Source organism: Ranitomeya variabilis, chromosome 4, assembly GCF_051348905.1.
Source record: "Ranitomeya variabilis isolate aRanVar5 chromosome 4, aRanVar5.hap1, whole genome shotgun sequence".
Classification (NCBI taxonomy): domain Eukaryota; kingdom Metazoa; phylum Chordata; class Amphibia; order Anura; family Dendrobatidae; genus Ranitomeya; species Ranitomeya variabilis.
Window position 1 is genome coordinate 199,169,629 of NC_135235.1, and position 20,926 is coordinate 199,190,554.

At 44.8% G+C, this 20,926-nt stretch overlaps 1 protein-coding gene across 1 annotated transcript in view; it reads right to left on the reverse strand.

Moving 5' to 3' along the window:
* The window catches only part of LOC143770210 (uncharacterized), a 33,536-nt gene extending 19,057 nt beyond the window's left edge, over positions 1-14,479 (reverse strand). The window contains exons 1-2 of the mRNA XM_077259615.1: positions 14,199-14,479; positions 13,549-13,753 (exon numbers count right to left, since the gene is read on the reverse strand). Of these exons, the coding sequence (XP_077115730.1) occupies positions 13,549-13,585 (37 nt within the window). The 5' untranslated portion in view covers positions 13,586-13,753; positions 14,199-14,479. The remainder of the gene's footprint in view (positions 1-13,548; positions 13,754-14,198) is intronic.
* Between the last annotated feature and the right edge of the window lie 6,447 nt (positions 14,480-20,926).

The window sequence follows — 20,926 nt, forward strand, 5'->3', positions numbered from 1 at the left end:
TACTGCTCAAAAAAATAAAGGAGACACTAAAATCCCACATCCTAGATATCACTGAATAAAATATTCTAGTTGTAAATCTATATTCATTACAAAGTGGAATGTGTTGTGAGCAATAAAACCTAAAAATGATCAATGTAAAATCACAACTAATATCCCACGGAGGTCTGGAGTTGGAATGATGCTCAAAATCAAAGTGGAAATTAAGTTACAGGCTGATCCAACTTCAGTGGAAATGCCTCAAGACAAGGAAATGATGCTCAGTAGTATGTGGGCCTCCACGTGCCTGTATGATCTCTCTATAACGCCTGGGCATAATCCTGATGAGGCGGCGGATGGTCTCCTGAGGGAACTCCTCCCAGACCTGGACTAAAGCACCCACCAACTGTACAGTCTCCTGGAGAGCGATATGCTGCCTGCAACATCTTTCAGCATGACCGGTTTGGCAGCGGGTCAATAATGGTCTGCGGAGGTATTTCTTTGGAGGGCCACACAGCCCTCCATGTGCTCGCCAGAGGTAGCCTGACTGCCATTAGGTACCGAGATAAGATCATCAGACCCCTTGTGAGACCATATGCTGGTGCGGTTGGCACTGGGTTCCTCCTAATGCAGGACAATGCCAGACCTCATGTGGCTGGAGTGTGTCAGCAGTTCCTGCAAGATGAAGGCATTGAAGCTATGGACTGGCCCACTAGTTCCCCAGATCTGAATCCGATTGAACACATCTGGGACATCATGTCTCTCTCCATCTACCAACGTCACGTTGCACCACAGACTGTCAAGGAGTTGGCAGATGCTTTAGTCCAGGTCTGGGAGGAGATCCCTCAGGAGACCATCCGCCGCCTCATCAGGAGCATGGCCAGGCATTGTAGGGAGATCATATAGGCACGTGGAGGCCACACAACCTACTGAACATCATTTCATTGTCTTGAGGCATTTCCACTGAAGTTGGATCAGCCTGTAACTTCATTTTTCATTTTGAGTATCACTCCAACTCTAGACCTCTGTGGGATATTAGTTGTGATTTACGTTGATCATTTTTAGGTTTTATTGTTCTCAACACATTCCACTTGTGAGGCAGTGACCGGTGTCATATGCGAGGGTGGCTATGTATCCCCCAGGATGTGCTTAGAAGCATATTAGATCCGTTGGAGTGCACTGTGCTCACAGCAGGTTGCCTGTGAGACACAGGGAAGAATAAAAGTGAGTGTGAACTGGGTCAAGTTATTTGACCCAGAAATTATTCAGGAAAACCCGGTATGGGCTTTTATTTTTTAAACGGACTGCAGGAAGGTAGTGGGGCCGGTCCGTTTCCTCCAGCCCAGATCTTATAGTGGCCCATGGCCCTAGCAGGAGGCTCATGAGGAGCTCTTTCCGTGTAGAGCAACATGGGCCAGGCAGAGTCTAAAAAGCCGGACACCCCAGCGTACACGGTGGTGTTTACGTTCACGGCCATGGATTGTGGACTATCTTTATTTTTCCCGGTTGCGCACCGAAGGACTTGTTTGCTTATTTTTTCGGTTTGTGAGTATGCTATAAAATAAACAAGACTTTATTTTTGAACTTTATATGGGTCACTGCCTTCTCACTGCACGCAAGGACATCGCTGCATCACACACTATGTAATGAATAAAGATTTACAACTGGAGTATTTCATTCAGTGATATCTAGGATGTGGGATTTTAGTGTTCCCTTTATTTTTTGAGCAGTGTATATATGGTGTATATATAGTGAGAATAATTCTTAAAGTTAGTTTTGCTTGAGGCTTGGCTTACCATTTTTTTGTACCAAATGTGTTACATTGTTTCACTGTGTTCTATATACTTCCTGCATCTTTACATATAATGTTTCTGTTAAAATGTGTTTTCTTTTATGCCACACCCTACAGGAGTGAGTTTGCAACATTTTTACAACTTTTTAAAAAGTTGCAAAGCATAAATCTTGGGGTAAGGTGACCGGGGTCTGGACGGGACTTGCACACTTCACATATATGGGTAAATACTCTGATTAACTTATATTTATTTATTTTGGACTTATGCGCACAGAGAAATATAGGGAGGAAAGGGAATGATCGTTTATATTGATGCACTGGTTGCAAGGATTGCTATATTATTAAGCACATGCACTTATCATGGATATTATGCCTGATAGCATAATTTTATGAACCTGCTGTGGGTATTATCTGTCTCGTTCTGTATTCTTGGGTCATCTTTTGCATTTATGGATGTAGTCACAACTATGATAAAAACCATATACTTCTAGTTGTTGTTACATTTTGAATTATTTATGTGTAAAATCTAATGTGATTGTTTGAATAAATAATGTAACTTTTTATAATTAGTTGGCAATATTTTTGGACTCTTTTTTTTTCTCCTGTATTGATACTGCATATGAGTCGCCATTTGGTATATGTATATGGGAATTTATGACTGGTATCTTTTTCTGTTGTACACTATCCATGAGTGGAGGAAAAGCTTTGGCATTATCATTCATATTCTCTGAAAAAAAGGCCTAAAAATCAAAAATTCATCTGAGGAATGAAAAACTTTTGAGCACAACTGTATATGTATATAAAAAGATGGGCTTGAAAAAGGCCCACATTTTTGGGACCGAAATGTCGCCAGATGGGCAATTAAATTGCACATGAATTTATTCCATTATGGTGTGCTGCTTTGATTTTTTTTTTATATATGTATACATATACAGTCATGGTCGAAAATGTTGGCACCCTTGAAAATGTTCAGTATTACTCCCTGAAAATTATTGCAATTAGACATGTTTTGTTATACACATGTTTATGTCCTTTGTGTGTATTGGAACAACACAATAAAACTGAGGGAAAAAAGGCAAATTGGACATTATTTCATGCAAAACCCCCAAAATGGGCCAGACAAATATGTTGGCACCTTTCTAAAAATGTGGGTAAACAACTTTGTTTCAAGAATGTGATGCTCGTTCTAACTCATCCATGGCAAGGAAAAACTTGAGTACCAAAATTGTTGAATAATATCAACAATCTCAAGGTTACAAGTCCAACTCCAGAGATCTTGATGATTTTTTCTCCATGGTGTGCAACTTAATCAAGAAGTTTACCACCTATGTATGGCAGTGTATCTAATCTCCCTGGATGTGGATAGGTGAGAAAAGTTGATAAAAGGTTGCAACGCAGGATAGCCCAGGTGGTGGATAAGCTGCCCCAGTCAAGGTCCAAAGAAATTCAAGCTGTCCTACAGGCTCAGGGTGCATGAGTGTTTGTGCGATCTATCTGTTGACATTGAAATGAAACGCTATGGCAAGAGACCCAAGAGGACCACACTGCTGACACAGAGAAATAAAGAAAGCTAAACTGTAGTTTGCCAAAATGTATATAAGCCAAAACCCATCTGCTAAAGTGTCTTGTGTGCAGATGAGACCAAGATAGAGCTTTTTAGGAAAGCACACCATCTTGATTGCTGAAAATGGAATGAGGCCTTCAAATAAAAGAGCATAGTACCCCCAGTCAAATATGGTGGAGATTAAAAGATGTTTTGGGGTTGTTTTGCTGCTTGTGGCACTTGGTGTCTTGACTGTGTGCAAGACATCATGAAATCTGAAGATTACCAATGTAGTGCCCAGTGTCAGAAAGCTGGGTTTGCATCTTAGGTCATGGGTCTCCCAGTAGGACAATGATTCCAAACATACTTCAAGAAGCACGCAGAAATGGATGGAAACAAAGCACTGAAGAATTGTGAAGTGGCCAGCAATGAGTTTGGCTCTAAATCCCATTGAACACCTCTTGGGAGAAGGCGCCTTTAAATATGAGAGACCTAGAGCAATTTGCAAAAGAAGAGTGCTCCAAAATTCCAACCGAGAGGTGTAAGAAGCTTGTTGATGGTTATAGGAAACAATTGATTGCAATTATTAAATCTAAAGGGTGTAACCAAATATTAAGTTGAGGGTGCCAACAATTTTGTCTGGCTCATTTTAGGAGTTTTGTGTGAAACTATGTCCATTTTGATTTTTTGTCCTGTTCCAATGCACACAAAAAAAATAAACATATGCATAACAAAACATGTATAAATGCAATCATTTTCTGGGTTCTAGGTGTAGGCTTTTGGGATATATTTGTGATTATTATTCATATATCAATATTTCCTGACATCAATGTATTCCATGTAGTTTATTAATACAACACCATTTCTTTGTACATTATATCACTCACTGTGTTAGGGTTGGCAGATTGCACCAAATAAAAATAAATAACAAAATAAGGTGCAATCGCAACTTGGGGTCCACCGTGCAGTAAACTGCTGCTAGTATGAACAAAGACGGCTAAAAAACTAGCGAACGTTCCTCCTTAAACACACTGAGTTAACTCCACGCAGCATGAATGGAACGCAGAAAACCAAACCCAGATACTACTCAGAGATTCACAGGGAGAGGAGTACCTACTCAGCTAACTACCGAGAGGTACAGGGACAGTATGTACAAGCTCAGCTAACCACCGATCGATAGGTACAGGGACAGTAAGTAGCAGCTCAGCTAACCACCGAGGGCTACAGGGAAGGTAAGTATCAGCTCAGCTAACCACTGAGGGGTACAGGGAAGGTTAGTACCAGCTCAGCTAACCACCGACAGGTATAGGTACAGTAAGTACCAGCCCAGCTAACTGTGGCTCCCCAGGGTCCTGGTCGTCCCAGTGGTATTGCTTTCCTCTCCGGGAGAGTGATGCTACGCTTGGAGGCAAGGAAGGATAACTGCATCCAGGTACCACAAACATGCAACACTTCACACTCCAGGCCACCAGGGGAAGCTTTTGCTCCTATTCACTAGGTCACTCCCCACATATATATGGTGGTCTGTAGGGAAAGTTAGTCTGTTCCAGACAGAAGATACTTGCTGGCTGAGCTCAGCTCAGTTAGTTCCAGACAGCCGTCTGAGGAGGATAGAAGGTTCACGGGGCTGTGCATGCCCACAGAGCAGCAGCTGCCAGAAAGAGACATTGAAGGCTGAATTGTTTGCAGTGAGAGTGCAGGAGAGGAAGCACAGGAGAGGATACCAGAAGGGGACCAGCCCCGAGCAGGCTGCCTCCTTCTGAGGCGCAGAAATGCCGGTAGCCAGAACACCAAGGTTGTGAGGACCTCTACACCTTACATCAAAGACCGGCAGGACACCTAATTGCACGTTACCTGTCCACACCTACACCCAGGAGGCACGGTGACACCCATAGAGCCGGGTCATCTAAGAGATCCTATAAACAGGCTCAAGTCACCAGTCATACGGGTTTTGTTCTATCCTATCCGGGGGACAGAGAGAGAGATAACATCTGTGAGGACCTTATGTGAAGCCTTAGGCAGTAAGGGACTACACCACTACAGCGCAAAGGAAGGCTTTTATTCTCCACCTGGACAAGGGGACTCTGGACTTGCCTCCAAACTGGTCGGACCCTGCCTGCCCTGTGGTCTGGTGCTCTGGACTGCGGATGCTGAAGTCTTCAGTAAAGATAAAGAGACTGCAACCTTGTGTCCTCGTTCCTCTCTGCGCCTCTCACCATACCACCATCTACACACTAGGAAGCTCTGGGGATATGCAGCACCCCAGAGTCCTGGTCGTTGCAGTAACGTCGCTCTGCCGCTAAGGGGAGTGATGGTACGTCTGATTGCACTAAAAGAGTTCACCTGACCAGGTATCACAGTGACACATTACACTTCACACTCTGGCCACCAGGGGGAGCAAAGGGTTCTATATATTAGGCCACTCCTCACACTCTGGTAAAAATGGGGGTTGGATAGGAAGTTAGACAGAAGCTGACTGGGTTTTGCCCAGGTAACATCTAGTGAGAGGAGAGCGTTACTTGGGAAGATTCAGGGGGGTCCCTGTCAGGGGTGGGATCCTGACAGTGGCCTAGCAAAAGGACAGATCGTTACGGAGCCGTGCCTGCACCTCATTGCGGCGGCATCTTAAGAAAGGACACGAAGCGAGGTATATTGTGGAGAAGTGAGAAACGAGATCACAGCACAAAGGCGATAGGACCAGAAGGAGTCGTGCCCCGAGATCGGCAACATCCTTCTGAGGCGCGTAGCCGGCGGCCGGAACGCCGAGGAAGTAATAGACTCTACGCATTACTTTGAACTACGGCAGTTCAGTTAACTTTAGGTTGGCTGTCTCACCTTTTACACCTAATGAAGACAACGGAGGCAATTGTGGGAGAGGGGCGTCTCTAGGGTCCCTATAAAATAACTCCAGGCCTACCCCGTCATACGGGTGCGTACTAGCCATATCATCTGGGGGACGGAGAGAAAGAACAGAAACATACACGACAGTTGTGAGGACTATCCCGTGGTGCTCAGCAGGGAAGTACTACAACACCCAGGCGCTAGTAGGTAGGCTACTGATTTCCACCTGCAAAGAGAACTCTGGATGTGCCTTCGGACCGGCCGGTCTCAGCCAGCCCTGTTAGCAGTGCTCTGGATTGCAGATGCCGAAGCCTTCAGTAAAGAGGTAAAGAGACTGCAACCCTGTGTCCTTGTCATTTACTGCAACCTACACCACCACCTACTCCTTTTATTGGGCGCCCCTTAGCAGGGCCACGGACCGGGCCGGGCCACTGTGACATTCCCAGAACCGAGAGACCCGGTACCGAGTACCCCGCTACCCTGCGTTTGGGGGCCGCTCCAGATATACTTCACCTGTGGGAAGGTATACCATCTAGCTGCCATAACATCACCCCAGCGGACCCCTTAAAGCAGCGTCGGTCACCCTGACCGAATACCACAGTTGGCGTCACGAACATAAACTCTATCCCTTTAAAGACCTTTCCCTTTTATACAGACGTCCCAGGGCCACGGACCGGGTCAGCCACCATGACATCCCCCTGTGAACACCGGACCCCGTATCGAGTACCCCATTGCCCTGACGGGGCGCTCCATCGCCACCGATCGATAGGTACAGGGAAGGTAAGTACCAGATCTGCTAACCACTGAGGGGTACAGGGAGGTAAGTACCAGCTCAGCTAACCACTGAGGGGTACAGGGAAGGTTAGTACCAGCTCAGCTAACCACCAACAAGTATAGGGACAGTAAGTACCAGCTCAGCTAACCACCGAGGGGTCCAGGGAAGGTAAGTACCAGCTCAGCTAACCGCTGAGGGCTACAGGGTCAATAGGAAGTGTGCAATACCCGTTAGAAACACTGCAAAAGAACACATGGGTTGAACTTGCTCTGTGGTGCAATACCCTGTTAACCCTACAGGGAAGTATAGCATACACACGGAAAGGAACAGATAGCAAAAACTCACAGTCAGGAGAACACGCAGCAAACCTCCTCTCCGGAGGAGCCGGAAATCTAATAACTTTATGGCAGCCCTGAACTCACACAGCCAATCTCCTCTCTGGAGATGCTGGAATTCTAATGGGACAGGGCCAGCCCTGAACACATGCTGACACAGATCACTGATGTCCCACTGGTAGCGGATACTGTGCTAGCCACACAAAATGCACAGACAGAGCGGTAGCGTATTCACCCACACACACACCAAACACAAGTGATGCTAGCACATCCATGTGCTTCAATGAAAGCCCTTTAGGCGCCATGCTCCGCCCCAAACACTCACGCCAGTAGGACGGGGTGTCACCCATGGGCCAATCCAGAGCTGCTACATCACCAGAGCAGAAAGCATCTGAGCACCAATGACAAGGTGCCACATCACGGACATGCTCAGTAAGATGATTTCTGGACTTAGACTGCAGAGAGTGGGGCTGCCTCTGTATAACACTGGTTACCATAGACTTTAGCTGGAGAGCCAGCAGTAACCATATGTATAACAGGAGCCTGAGCAAGATGCTGGTACTAATGTCTGTGCTAAGCAGCAGACCCAGTGGCTGACCAGAGCAACAAACTGCCTGCGATACATTCCACATGGCAGGGAAGTCCCAGCCTCTAACACACTGTATTGGCTTTTGCACTCTACGGTATCTGAATGCTAGTGTCTAAAAGGTGTCGTGTTCACATACCCTAATAAAACTTTTGCTACAACTACTGGGAATTTCTTCGAAGATCTTAAAAACCGGCTAGGTCAACTCAGCATTAAGGGTATGTGCACACGTGACAGATTTGCCTGCAGAATTTTCTGCACAGAATCTGCACCTCTTGGCAGAAAACATAGGTAAAAATCCACGCGTTTTTGATGTGGATTGATGCGTTTTTTCATACGGATTTGTATGCATTTTTGTAACCTAAATAAAGATTTAAAAAAAAAAAAAAGAATTGTGATGTAATTTCTTTGTCCAACCTCTTATTTTACATACTCCATGGAAGAATAATATTTACACACAGACAGAAAGACAGACAGATAGATAGACAGACAGATATATAGATAGAAAAAAATGGTACATAAATAGACACACACACACAAAATCTGAATGCAATATCTTTAATTTAAAAAAAAATGGCGTGGGATCCTGCTCAATTTTCTGCGCCAGAGAGGGAAAGCCGACTGCCGGGGGCCAATATTTCTAGCCTGGGAAGGGGTTAATACCCATGGATCTTCCCAGGCTATGAATATCAGCCCGTAGCTGTATATTTAGCCTTTACTGGCTATTAAAATAGGGGGACCCCAAAAAAAGATGACGTGGGGTCCCCCTATAATTTATAGCCAGAAAGGCTACGCAGACAGCTGCGGGCAGATATTCATAGCCTAGAGGGGGCCATGGTTATTGCCCCCCCGGCTAAAAATACCAGCCCCCAGCCGCACCAGAAATGGCACATCTGTACGATGCGCCAATTCTGGCACTTAGCCTCTCTCTTCCCACTGCCCTGCAGCGGTGGAATATGGGGTAATAAGGGGTAATGTCACCGTTGATTGTAAGGTGACATTAAGCCTGGTTACTAATGGAGAGGCGTCAATAAGACACATATCCATTATTAATCCTATAGTTATTAATGGGTTAAAAAAAAGACACAGCCAGAAAAAAGTATTTTAATGAAATAAAACACTACACATTTTTTCATAATTTTTATTCCACGCCTAATCCAATCGAAGTCATTGATCACCTGCAAAAAACAAAACAAAAAAAAAACACAAATACTGAGAAATGAAAAGAAAGGTAATGTTCCAGCTTCTTAAAATCAATGATTCTTTATTATTCCATTAAAATTTCTTCATCTGTATAAATTCTTGCACAAGTGAATAGCGTACATGTAGAAAAAGAAGAATAAATGAGACGCGTTTCGATCTAATAAGATCTTAGTCTAGGACCTGTCAGAAGAATCAGGTGATTGCTGCGGCTCTCTTGAGAGGTCAATTGAGGTTAGAAAATAAAGTAATCTCGATGAACGTAGAGCTATGCAAGGACTAAGATCTTATTAGATCGAAACGCGTCACATTTATTCTTCTTTTTCTACATGTACGCTATTCACTTGTGCAAGGATTTATACAGATGAAGAAATTTTAATGGAATAATAAAGAATCATTGATTTTAAGGAGCTGGAACATTACTTTTCTTTTCATTTCTCATTACTACTCGTCCAAGTCAAGACGGAGTTCTGTGCGCCTGCTGGGGTCGGTCAGCTGGCTGTGGCTCTTGTAGCCATTTATTTAACTTTTATTGTTAAACACAAATACTCCCTGTTCTGACGTAGTCCCTCTTTAATAACTAGTGTCCCACGACGATCTCCCCTGTAGAGTGGTCACATCAGCAGATGTAACCGCTCTATAGGGCATCTGATGACACACTGACTGGAGATAACCCTCCCGCAGTGTATCATCGGAGTTCACTTTACGGCACTACCGCCGTGAGAAAATTCTCACGCTGTAGTGCCGCAAGTGGCAGGTGAACTCAGGTGACCTGTCGGCGGTGGAGTGATACGGTGCGGAGGATTATTTCCATCATTGTATCACCGGAGCCCCTGGAGAGTGGTCGCATCTGCTGATGTGACAGCTCTCCACGGGAGATCGTCGTGGGACAATTGTTATTAATTGGATTACGTTGGACACAGGAAGTATATTGTTTGTTTATTATTTTAATTTTATTTGCAGATGATCGATGGCTTCGGGGATTAGGTGTATATGGTAAATTCGTACTATATGTGTACTGTATGTGTTTTTTTGTTTGTTTTCTTTAACATTCAACACATTAGCCGGATGATGGGACTACTTTCCCATCATTGGCTAATGGTGTCACTGTAGCAGTCATAGCTGGATGGGAGCAGTAGTCCCACCGGACAATGCCTGCCTACACCCAGACACACACACACAGCTCCGCACACATCCGCACACAGACACAGATTCACGCAGACACCGGCATACACACATACACGCAGACACCGGCACACACACATACACGCAGACACCGGCACACACAAATACATGCAGACCCCCGCACACACAGACACACACACAGCCCCCCACACACACATACAGCCCCACACACATACACACGCAGCCCCACAGACACGCGTAGACCCACGCACACACACAGACACACACACACAGACACAGATTCACGCGGACACCGGCACACACACATACACGCAGACACCGGCACACACACATACACGTAGACACCGGCATACACGCAGACACTGGCACACACAAATACACGCAGACCCCCGCACACACACAGACACACACACAGCCACACACACACACATATAGCCCCGCACACATACACACGCAGCCCCACAGACACCCGTAGACCCACGCACACACACAGACACACACACACAGACAGATTCACGCAGACACCGGCAAACACACATACACGCAGACATCGGCAAACACACATACACGCAGACACTGGCATACACGCAGACACTGGCACACACAAATGCACGCAGACCCCCGCACACACACACAGCCCCCCACACACACACATACAGCCCCGCACACATACACACACAGCCCCACAGACACCCGTAGACCCACGCACACACACAGACACACACACAGACACAGATTCACGCAGACACCAGCACACACATATACCCGCACATAGCTCTGCCCACACACTTCCCTCCTCCCAGTCTGCAGCATTTCTTGCAGGCACATCTGCAGCAAATCCGCAGATCTTTTTTACATCTGCGGTTTTGCTGCGGATGTGCCGGACTCAATGGAAGTCAATGGGTGGAGAAACACTGCAGATCCGCAAAAAGAATTGACAAGCTGCTGAAAAAAAATGCTGCTTTTCTGCACTGATTTTTCCGCAGCATGTGCACAACAAATCTCCATTTCCCATAGATTAACATTGCCTGTGCACTACACTGCAGATTTGATGTGAATCTGTGTGGCCAAAAACGCTGCAGATCCACATCTAAATCTGCAACGTGTGCACATAGCCTAATAGTTGAGCATTAAAGGGAGTAGATTAGAAACTTTCCCCTTGCATCCTTTTCTTTGATGATGGCTTTCTTATGTTGTTTTATTTTAGTTTATTCTTTCGTTTCCTTTGATCCCATCTCCAAGATCTTATCCCAATATGAAGTAGGTGTAATAATAACAATATTAGCAAATACCTCCAATTAGAAATGTAGTATAGTTCTTCTGATTACCCCACGTGCAGGCCATTGTAGTGGATTACATATCCATGGTTATGACCAGCAACCACTAATTGTCAGTATATGAGTGGTTGTAAACATAGATATGGGGCGCCCCAGGGTCCCGGTCGTTGCAGTGGTATTGCTTTCCTCATGGGGAGAGTAATGCTACGTTTGGAGGCAAGGAAGGATAACTGCTTCCAGATACCACAAACATGCAACACATCACTCTCCAGGCCACCAGGGGGAGCTTCTGATCCTATTTACTAGGTGACTCCCCATATATATATAACTGGTAGTCTGTAGGGAAAGTTAGAGAGTTCCAGACATCCGTCTGAGGAGGACAGAGGGTTCACGTAGCTGTGCATGCCCACAGAGCTGCAGCTCCCAGAAAGAGACATTTTGAAGGTCGAATTGTTTGCAGCGAGCGTGCAGGAGAGGAAGCACAGGAGAGGATATCAGAAGGGGACCAGCCCCGAGCAGGCTGCCTCCTTCTGAGGCGCAGAGACCGGTAGCCGGAACACCGAGGTTGTAAGGACCTCTATGACTTACATCAGAGACCGGCAGGACAGCTAATTGCGCATTACCTGTCCGCACCTACACCCAGGAGGCACAGTGACAACCTTAGAGGCTGGGGCGTGCTAGAGTCCCTATAAACCGCCTCAAGTCACCAGTCATACGGGTATGTCCTATCCAATCCGGGGGAGAGAGATAACATCTGTGAGGACCTTATGAGAAGCTTAGCAGTAAGGGACTACAACACCACGGCGCTAGAGGAAAGGCTTTTATTCTCCACCTGGACAAGGGGACTCTGGACTTGCCTCCAAACCGGCCGGACCCAGCCTGCCCTGTGGTCTGGTGCTCTGGACTGTGGATGCTGAAGTCTTCAGTAAAGGTAAAGAGACTGCAACCTTGTGTCCTCGTTCTTCTCTGCGCCACTCACCATTCACCATCTATACACCGGGAAGCCCTGGGGATATACTTCACCTGTGGGAAGGTATACCATCTAGCTGCCATAACATCACCCCAGCGGACCCCTTACAGCAGCGTCGGTCACCCTGACCGAATACCACAGGTGGCATCACAAACATAAACTTTATCCCTTTAAAGACCTTTCCCTTCTATACGGACGTCCCAGGGCCACGGACCGGGTCAGCCACCGTGACATCCCCCTTTGAACACCGGACCCGATACCGAGTACCCCACTGCCCTGACGGGGCGCTCCAGATACCTAAGCTACTGCAATGTCCTGCACATGGGGTAAGCGGCAGAGCTTATCAGAAGTACTATACTACATTTGCAAATATTATTATTATTACACTTACTATATATTGGGATAAGATTTTGTAGATAGGAATACCCTTTTAATGGATGTTTTCTGTGTATCTATGGATATCTTTAGGTAATGATACATGTATATTATATTAATAATATTATCTCCCCAGTCAGCGCACTGGCTGTGGATTGACTTCTTTGAAAATGTTGACTTAGCGTATTACTTAGCGAAACTTTCAATAAAAAAATATATATATATATATTTATATATATAAGAAAAGATACAAGTGTACTCTGCTAATAACACCCTTTCAACAGGAAAATATGTAATAAGAGCTCATTAAGACGTCCATTTTTCACATGCAAGATCTATCTGTGTTTTTTTCGTGGCTAGGACTCATACTAGTACAGTCTATGGGCTGTTTACAAATCCGATTTTATGAAACATTTTTGCAGGCCGGGTGGTTTGTGCAAAATTGCAGACTCATCCGAGTGTTGGATCAAACTCAACAAGATAAGTCAATGGGTCCATGAACAAAATCGGACAGCAAACCAATGCCGTTTTTCATTGACCTCTAGATAAGACAAAGTAGAGAAACCTATTTTCCGCATCCGAGAAAAACTGATGAACCTTTGACCAAATTCTGATGACACTGCTGAAAATCTGAACAAAATCACTGATGAAACTACGAGCATTTTTTTGTCTTATGTGCAGAGGGGCTGCTACCTCTACACCCCCTGATTAGACCCCTGATCAAATACTTACAGGCGCTGATGATGATACAGTAGGTGACTGGATCCATGTTTCTTCCACTGGTATCTCTGAAGCTATAAACCCAATCACTGATGTGAGAACTAAAGCTTGAAGTCTTACATCACTTTTTCTTCTTTGTAAGATGTCCACTCCCCCATAAATCCGTCATGTCTAGAACTCGGACTTTCTAAATGTGAAATGAAACTTCCAGCCCTCGCTGTTGGGATAAAAGAGTAAAAGTGAAAGGAAGATTTCTTCTACTCTATTTAATCTATTGTTCTAATCATTAGGGCTTCTGTAAAAAACAGATTCTATCAGCAACAAATGAGTTCAGGACATGAGTAGGTATGTCTCCACCTTGTAAATAATAATAACAATAATAATAATAATACATATGAATAATAAATATTAAATAGTGATTAATAACAACAATGATAAATGATATGAATAATGAATATTAAATATTAATAAGTCATAATTAATATTAATAATAACATATCATTAATATTAAATATTAATAAAAATAGTCATAAACAATTATTATAAATATTAAATATTAATATAATATTAATAGCAAAAATAATACAATTAATTTCTATAGCACCAGCTTATTCCACAGCACTTTACAATTTATAACAGGGTGCAAAAAATAAACTACTCACCAATTCAAAATGGAAGTGAGGGGAGATGCATGGGAAGATGCCGGTGACACAAGAGGTAGAGGAGCTTGTTGTGTACAATGATCAATCGATCTTTTATTCATCCAGCCAGTATCTGTACATGTAGACATATGAAGTGCATTGGGGTGCAAGATGTATGGCTGATATTGTTGGATGAAGAGATTTCGCTGTGAGAAATAAAGTCAAAGGGCTGAAATAGAGTTTTGTGAATTTTCTAAGACTAAGTATAGAGATGCTCTTTAGTCTGAAGTCATCTGTGGTTCATCTAGTAGAATTGATCCGTGTGATCTCGAAAGGCTGTCACTTGCAGACTTCACACTTTGAGCAAGGCTTGCTTGCAAAATAGATATCATGAGGTCTAACTGCTTTGTTGAGTCAGCTATGATTTCATAAGGAGAATATGAACTTATTGCACATACTGGTTACACACGGGTTATATTTTCAAGATCTCTGGGTCTCCAGGGTCTCCATCCATTCTAGCACCACAGGGTGGGGAGATACGTAGAATGGCTAGTAGGAGCCAGGTAGCAAAGCCGTGTTTGGTCTCAATGCATAGAAGTGACCCGGCCAGATCTGATGATGCCAAAACTGCCTCCCTAGGATCATCAATTGATGCGCTTTAGTCTGAGGTCATCTGTGGTTCATCTAGAAGACTTGGTCCATATGATCTCCATGTAGCATCTGATTTTATACATTAACAGTATAAAATATACACAATCAAAAGCAGTTTCTAAAGGCAATTTATCCATTAAAAAAAACAGTTGCTACATGGATGTTCCATACTGGATCCAATTTTTCTTTTTGCGCACTCATAGACTTGACTTAGCGAATCTCATCCAAGACAAGGAAGATAACAGTGCATGCTGCAATGTCTTTCACACAGACACTTGCCCTATTAAATTACATTGGTCAGCACATTATACGCTTGTCTGAATGTGCCCTAAAGGGAACACTTAACCCCTTAGTGACGGAGCCAAATTTTTGAAATCTGACCATTGTCACTTTATGTAGTATTAACTCTGCAACGCTTCAACAAATCCCAGTGATCTTGAGATTGTTTTTTCATGACACATTATACTTTATGATAATTGTAAATTTAGGTCAATATGTTTTGTGTTTATTTATAAAAAGTATCAAAAATTTTAGAAAAATGTTAAAAAATTTGCACTTTTCTAAATTTGAATGATTATCCCTTTAATCCAGATGGTCACACCACAGCGAACCATTAATAAATAACATTTCCCACATGTCGGCTTTATATCAGCACCATTTGTGAAATGTTATTTTATTTTGTTAGCATTTTAGGAGGTTTAAAAATGTAGCATCAATTTTTCATATTTTTAAGGAAATTTACAAAATTTATTTTTTAAGGACTTATCCATGTTTAAAGTGACTTTAGGGGTCCTATATATTGGGAAACCCCCAAATGTGATATCTTTTTAAAAACAGCACTCCCTGACATTGAAAACTGCTGTCAGTTAGTTTGTTAACCCTTCAGGTGCTTAACAGGAATTAATGCAAAGTGGCATGACAAATGAAAATGTGTATTTTTACCACCTAAATGTCTCTAACTGCTGAACAGATTACTACAGCTGACAGACTGTAAGGCCGCTATTTGGTCATGAATTGCCATGGCAAACATCAGCACCACAAAATAATGATCTGAGGGCACCAATTTGGATAAAGAGGAAGCCCTCACACTCTTTTAACCATTTATAATGATGTAGTCACTATTGACAGCAGCATCTAAGGAGTTAAAAAGATATGGCTGGTGCAAACACTGATCGTGGCTGATACAGCAAGTTGTCAGCTATAGTGGACAGCCAACAGCTGCTGGATTGTCACCTGTATGGGGAGGCTATTCTCTTATATCTCAGGTCAGTTAAAAGACGTATTGGCTGTCATTAAGGGGTTAATTGTGGATATTGTAAATGTATTTTATTTGTCTAAGTTGGCACATTACCACACGGAGAACAATAAATCGATTGCAGAGATGATACTTGGTCCAGTCTTTGGTTATCTAGCTTCAGCAATGACATATCCATTGTGAAGAGTATTGGAGATATAATTTCATGTCAATCATTTGTATCCTATTTAGTATGGAATTATAAAACCCCTTTCCCATGTGCAGCTGTAACAGGACATTTAGCTAAGGAGGGTGTCAAGCCTCAAAAGGCTGTCACTTGCAAATTTCACACTTAGAGCAAGGCTTGCTTGCAAAATAGATACCATGAGGTCTAACTGCTTTGTTGCATCAGCTATGATTTCATAAGGAGAATATGAACTTATTACACATACTGGTTACACGCGGGTTATATTTTTGAGATCTCTGTGTCTCCAGGGTCTCAATCCGTTCTAGCACCACAGGGTGGGGAGATACGTAGAATAGCTAGTAGGAGCCAGGTAGCAAAGCCGTGTTTGGTCTCAATGCATAGAAGTGACCCGGTCAGATCTGATGATGCCAAAACTGCCTCCCTAGAATCATCAATTGAGGTGTTATGATGACCCATCTTTCTTTTTCTCTCCATGTTCATGATGTCCCATCAAGACTGAGTTCCTTGTACCTGTGGTGGCTGTCGATGAGCTGGCTTTTTGACTTTTATCTTTACTTATTGTTTTTTTGTGGGGCGAGATGTACTTTTGAATGACACCATTGGTTTTACCATGTCGTGTGCTGTAAAATGGGAAAAAATTCCAAGTGGGGTGAAATTGCAAAAAAAGTGCAATCCCACAACTGTTTTTTGATGTTTTTTCACCATGTTCACCAAATGCTAAAACTGCCCTTCCATTATGATTCTCCAGGTCATTACAAGTTCGCAGATACCAAACATGTCTAGGTTCTTTTTTATTTAGGAAGTGAAAAAATCCAAAGTATGTTAAAGAAAAAAAAAATATTGGTTCATTTTCTGAGAACAGTAGCATGATCTGGGGGTTGGGTAAGGCTGGTTTCACACTTGCGTTTTTGTAAGCTGCATTTTAGCGCTAAAAAACGCAAAAAAGCATGCGTTTTTTCCCTATACTTAACATTAAAAACGCATGCGTTTTTCGCATGCGTTTGGATGCGTTTTCGGCAACGCATGCGTTTTTTGACGCGTGCGTTCATTTGCAGAAATGCTACCTGTAGTATTTTCTTGCGGCGTTTTATTGCCGCGAAAAAACGCATGCGTTTTTTCGCGGCAAAAAAATGCATTGCTGTCTATGTAAACGCATGCGTTTTTAAGCACATGCGTTTTTAGTCTACGTTCACATTTGCGGTCTGCGCCGCAGCGTCGGGCGCCCCTATATTTAACATGGGGGCGCATGGACATGCGTCGCACTTGCGTTTTGCGCCGCATGCATCACTGCGGCGCATGCGTCCGGGCACAGAGGACGCAGCAAGTTGCATTTTTGCTGCATCCAAAATCAACCAAAAAAAGGACGCATGCGTCGCAAAACGCAGCGTTGTGCATGCGTTTTGCTGCGTTTTTGTTTGCGTTGTGCGTTGCGTCGCCGACGCTGCGGCGCACAACGCAAATGTGAACGTAGCCTAACCTCCCAAAAATGTAATTCTGGCGTTCTGACTTTTTTTCTTGCTATGCCATTTACAGATTGGCTGAATTCTATTTATATATTGATAAATCGGGTGATTGTGAACGCGGTGATACCAGATATGTGTATTTTTTTCATTGTTTTATTTTGAATGGGGGTGATTAAAACTTATATATTTTTTTATATTTTTAAAAACTTTTTTTTTACTTTACACTGGCTTCAATAGTCTCCATGGGAGTCTAGAAGCTGCAATCGTCCGATCGCTTGTGCTACACATTTCTCCCATTACCCCCTACATAAAATTAGGACGCTCACACAGTCCCACACACATAGTATGATTCCCTCACACAGTAAGATGCCTCCATAGCGGTGTTCACAGCCCCCATTCACAGATTTATGCCCACCATAGTATCCCAGACACACTGTATGATGATTAAGCAGTCCAAAACTATGATGCCTCCACAGTACATTTCTTCCACAAAGTATAATGCTTCCATTGAGCCCACTCACAGTATGATGCCTGCACACAGTGGAGCGCCCCCAAGGGCTAGGGGTACTCGGTACCAGGTCCTTCGGTTCACAAGGGGGATGTCACGGTGGCTGGCCCGGTCCTTGGCCCTAGGGATGTCCGTGTAAAAGGGGGGAAAGTCTTTAAAGGGGAAATGTTCATGACGCCACCTGTGGTATTCGGTCAGGGTGACCGACGCTGCTGTAAGGGGTCCGCTGGGGTGATGTTATTGCAGCTAGATGGTATACCTTCCCACAGGTGAAGTGTGTCCCCAGGGCTTCCCAGTGTGTAGATGGTGGATGGTGAGAGGTGCAGTGAAGAACGAGGACACAAGGTTGCAGTCTCTTTACCTTTTACTGAAGGCTTGAGCATCCACAGTCCAGAGCACCGGATCACAGGGAAGGCAGAGTCCGGCCGGTTTGGAGGCAAATCCAGAGTCCCCTTATCCAGGTGGAAATCAGTAGCCTTCCTCTAGCGCCTTACTGTTGTAGTACCTTATTGCTGAGCCTCTCTAAGGTCCTCACAGATGTTGTAGATGTTCTAGATGTTATCTCTCTCTCTCTGTCCCCCAGATGGATAGGACAACCCATATGACTGGTGGATTGAGGCTTTTTACAGGGACTCTATCATGCCCTGGCCTCTCGTGGGTGCCACCTTGCCTCCTGGGTATGGGGCGGATCAGTAATGTGAAATTAGCTGTCCTGCCGGTCTCTGGAGCAAGGCATAAAGGACTGTTGCTCCTTCGGTGTTCCGGCTACCGGGATCCTGCGCCTCAGAAGGAGGCAGCCTGTGCAGGGCAGAACTCCTTCTGGTATCCACTCCTTTTGCTATGACTTCTTCTCTCACCCTCTCTACAATACAGTTCTCTGTTCATGTCCTTTCTTAGGAACTGCCGCACGTGGGGCAGGCGCAGCTCCGTGACCTTCTGTCTGGATCACTGACAGGCTCCCACCCCTGTCAGGAACCAACTACCTGAGCAAAGCTCAGACAGCAACTGCCTAACTTCCTCTCCAGGCCACCAGTTTTACCTAAGTGAAGAATGCCCTAATAAATAGGAGCATAGCTCCCCCTGGTGGACTGGAGTATGAAATGTGTTGTATGGTGTGATACCTGGTAAAGAGATCTCCTTTATTGCCTCCAAACATAACATCACTCCCCCCTAGAGGAGAATGATATTACTGCAATGATCAGGACCCTAGGGCGCTGCAACAGCATAATAGCAGCACAGTACATTCCCCTACATACGGTAGTTTGATTTCTCCAAATCCACCTACACGGTATGATGATTATGCTGCTTCCAAATTCCCCACACACAGTATGATGCTCCTGTGGCGCTCCAGGGTCCTGGTCGTCACAGTAATGTCGCTTTCCTCATGGGGAGAGTGATGTTACTGCAGCGCCCCAGAGTCCTGGTCGTTGCAGTACTGTGGCTCCGCCACTATGGGGAGCTACGGTGCGTCCGATGGCACTGAAGGAGTTCATCTGATCAGGTATCACAGACACCAATACATTTCACCGCAGGGCCTCCGGGGGGAGCTAAGGGTTCTATTCATTAGGCCACTCCCCACCATAGTGGGTAAACTGGGGGTCAGGCAGGAAGTTAGAGGAGAAGGCTGACTGGATTGAACGAAGCAACACCTTGTGGCAGAGGGTGTTGTGGAGGAAGAGACAGTAGGGTCTCTGCCAGGGGTGGGATCCTGGCAGAGGCTTGGCATTGGAAAGAACGTAACGGGACCGTGCCTGCTCAGAATAGCGGCGGTGCCCTAAGAAAGGACTAGAAGCGAGATAGATTGTGCTGAGTGAGAAACGAGATCAAGCAATAGGAGAATTCCAGTAGGGGTCGTGCTGTAAGACCGAAGCAACACCCTACTGAGGCGCACTACCGGTGGCTGGAACGCCGAGGGAGTATTATAACATTCAGCTTCAAGCAATACTCTAAACAGCGGCAGGACAGTCAGTTTAAGGCGGGCTGTCTAACACATATCACCTATGAAGTCTTGGGAGGCAATTGCGGGAGAGGGGCGTCTCTAGGGTCCCGGAAGAACTCCAGGCCTACCCGACAAACGGGTGCCGTTCTAACCGTAACATCAGGGAGGGACGGACGATTAGAAGAACATCATTTAATCGAGTTGTGAGGGAACTTAAGAAACAGACACAACAGTTGTGGGGTACTTTCCGTAAGCACAGCAGGGGAGGACTACAACACATAGCGCTAAGAAGGAAGGCACCGATTTCCACCTGTGAAGAGAACTCTGGAAGTGCCATTGGACCGGCCGGACTTGCGCAGCCTGGTGAACCGTATTCTGGACTGAGGACTCAGAGATCTCCAGTAAAGAGGTAAAGAGACTGCAACCTGGTGTCCTCGTTATTTACCGCGACCTGCACCCCACAACTGCACCGTTACAACACCACTTATTGCACCGGACGTCCCCCACTGACAGACAGGGCCACGGACCGGGTCTAGCCACCGTGACAACCCCAGGACTGAGACCTAGAGGCCCGGCTCCGGGTACCCCTCGGCCCTGCGGCGGTGTGGGGGCGCTCCAAATCTTGGCGTCACGAACAGGATCTACTTAAGCCTGAAGAATCAGGTCATGTGTGCCTAGAGACTGTGATTTGTTGTGCTTGAACTGTAGTTTATTGCAAAGACTGTGTGCTACCATTGACCAAGAGA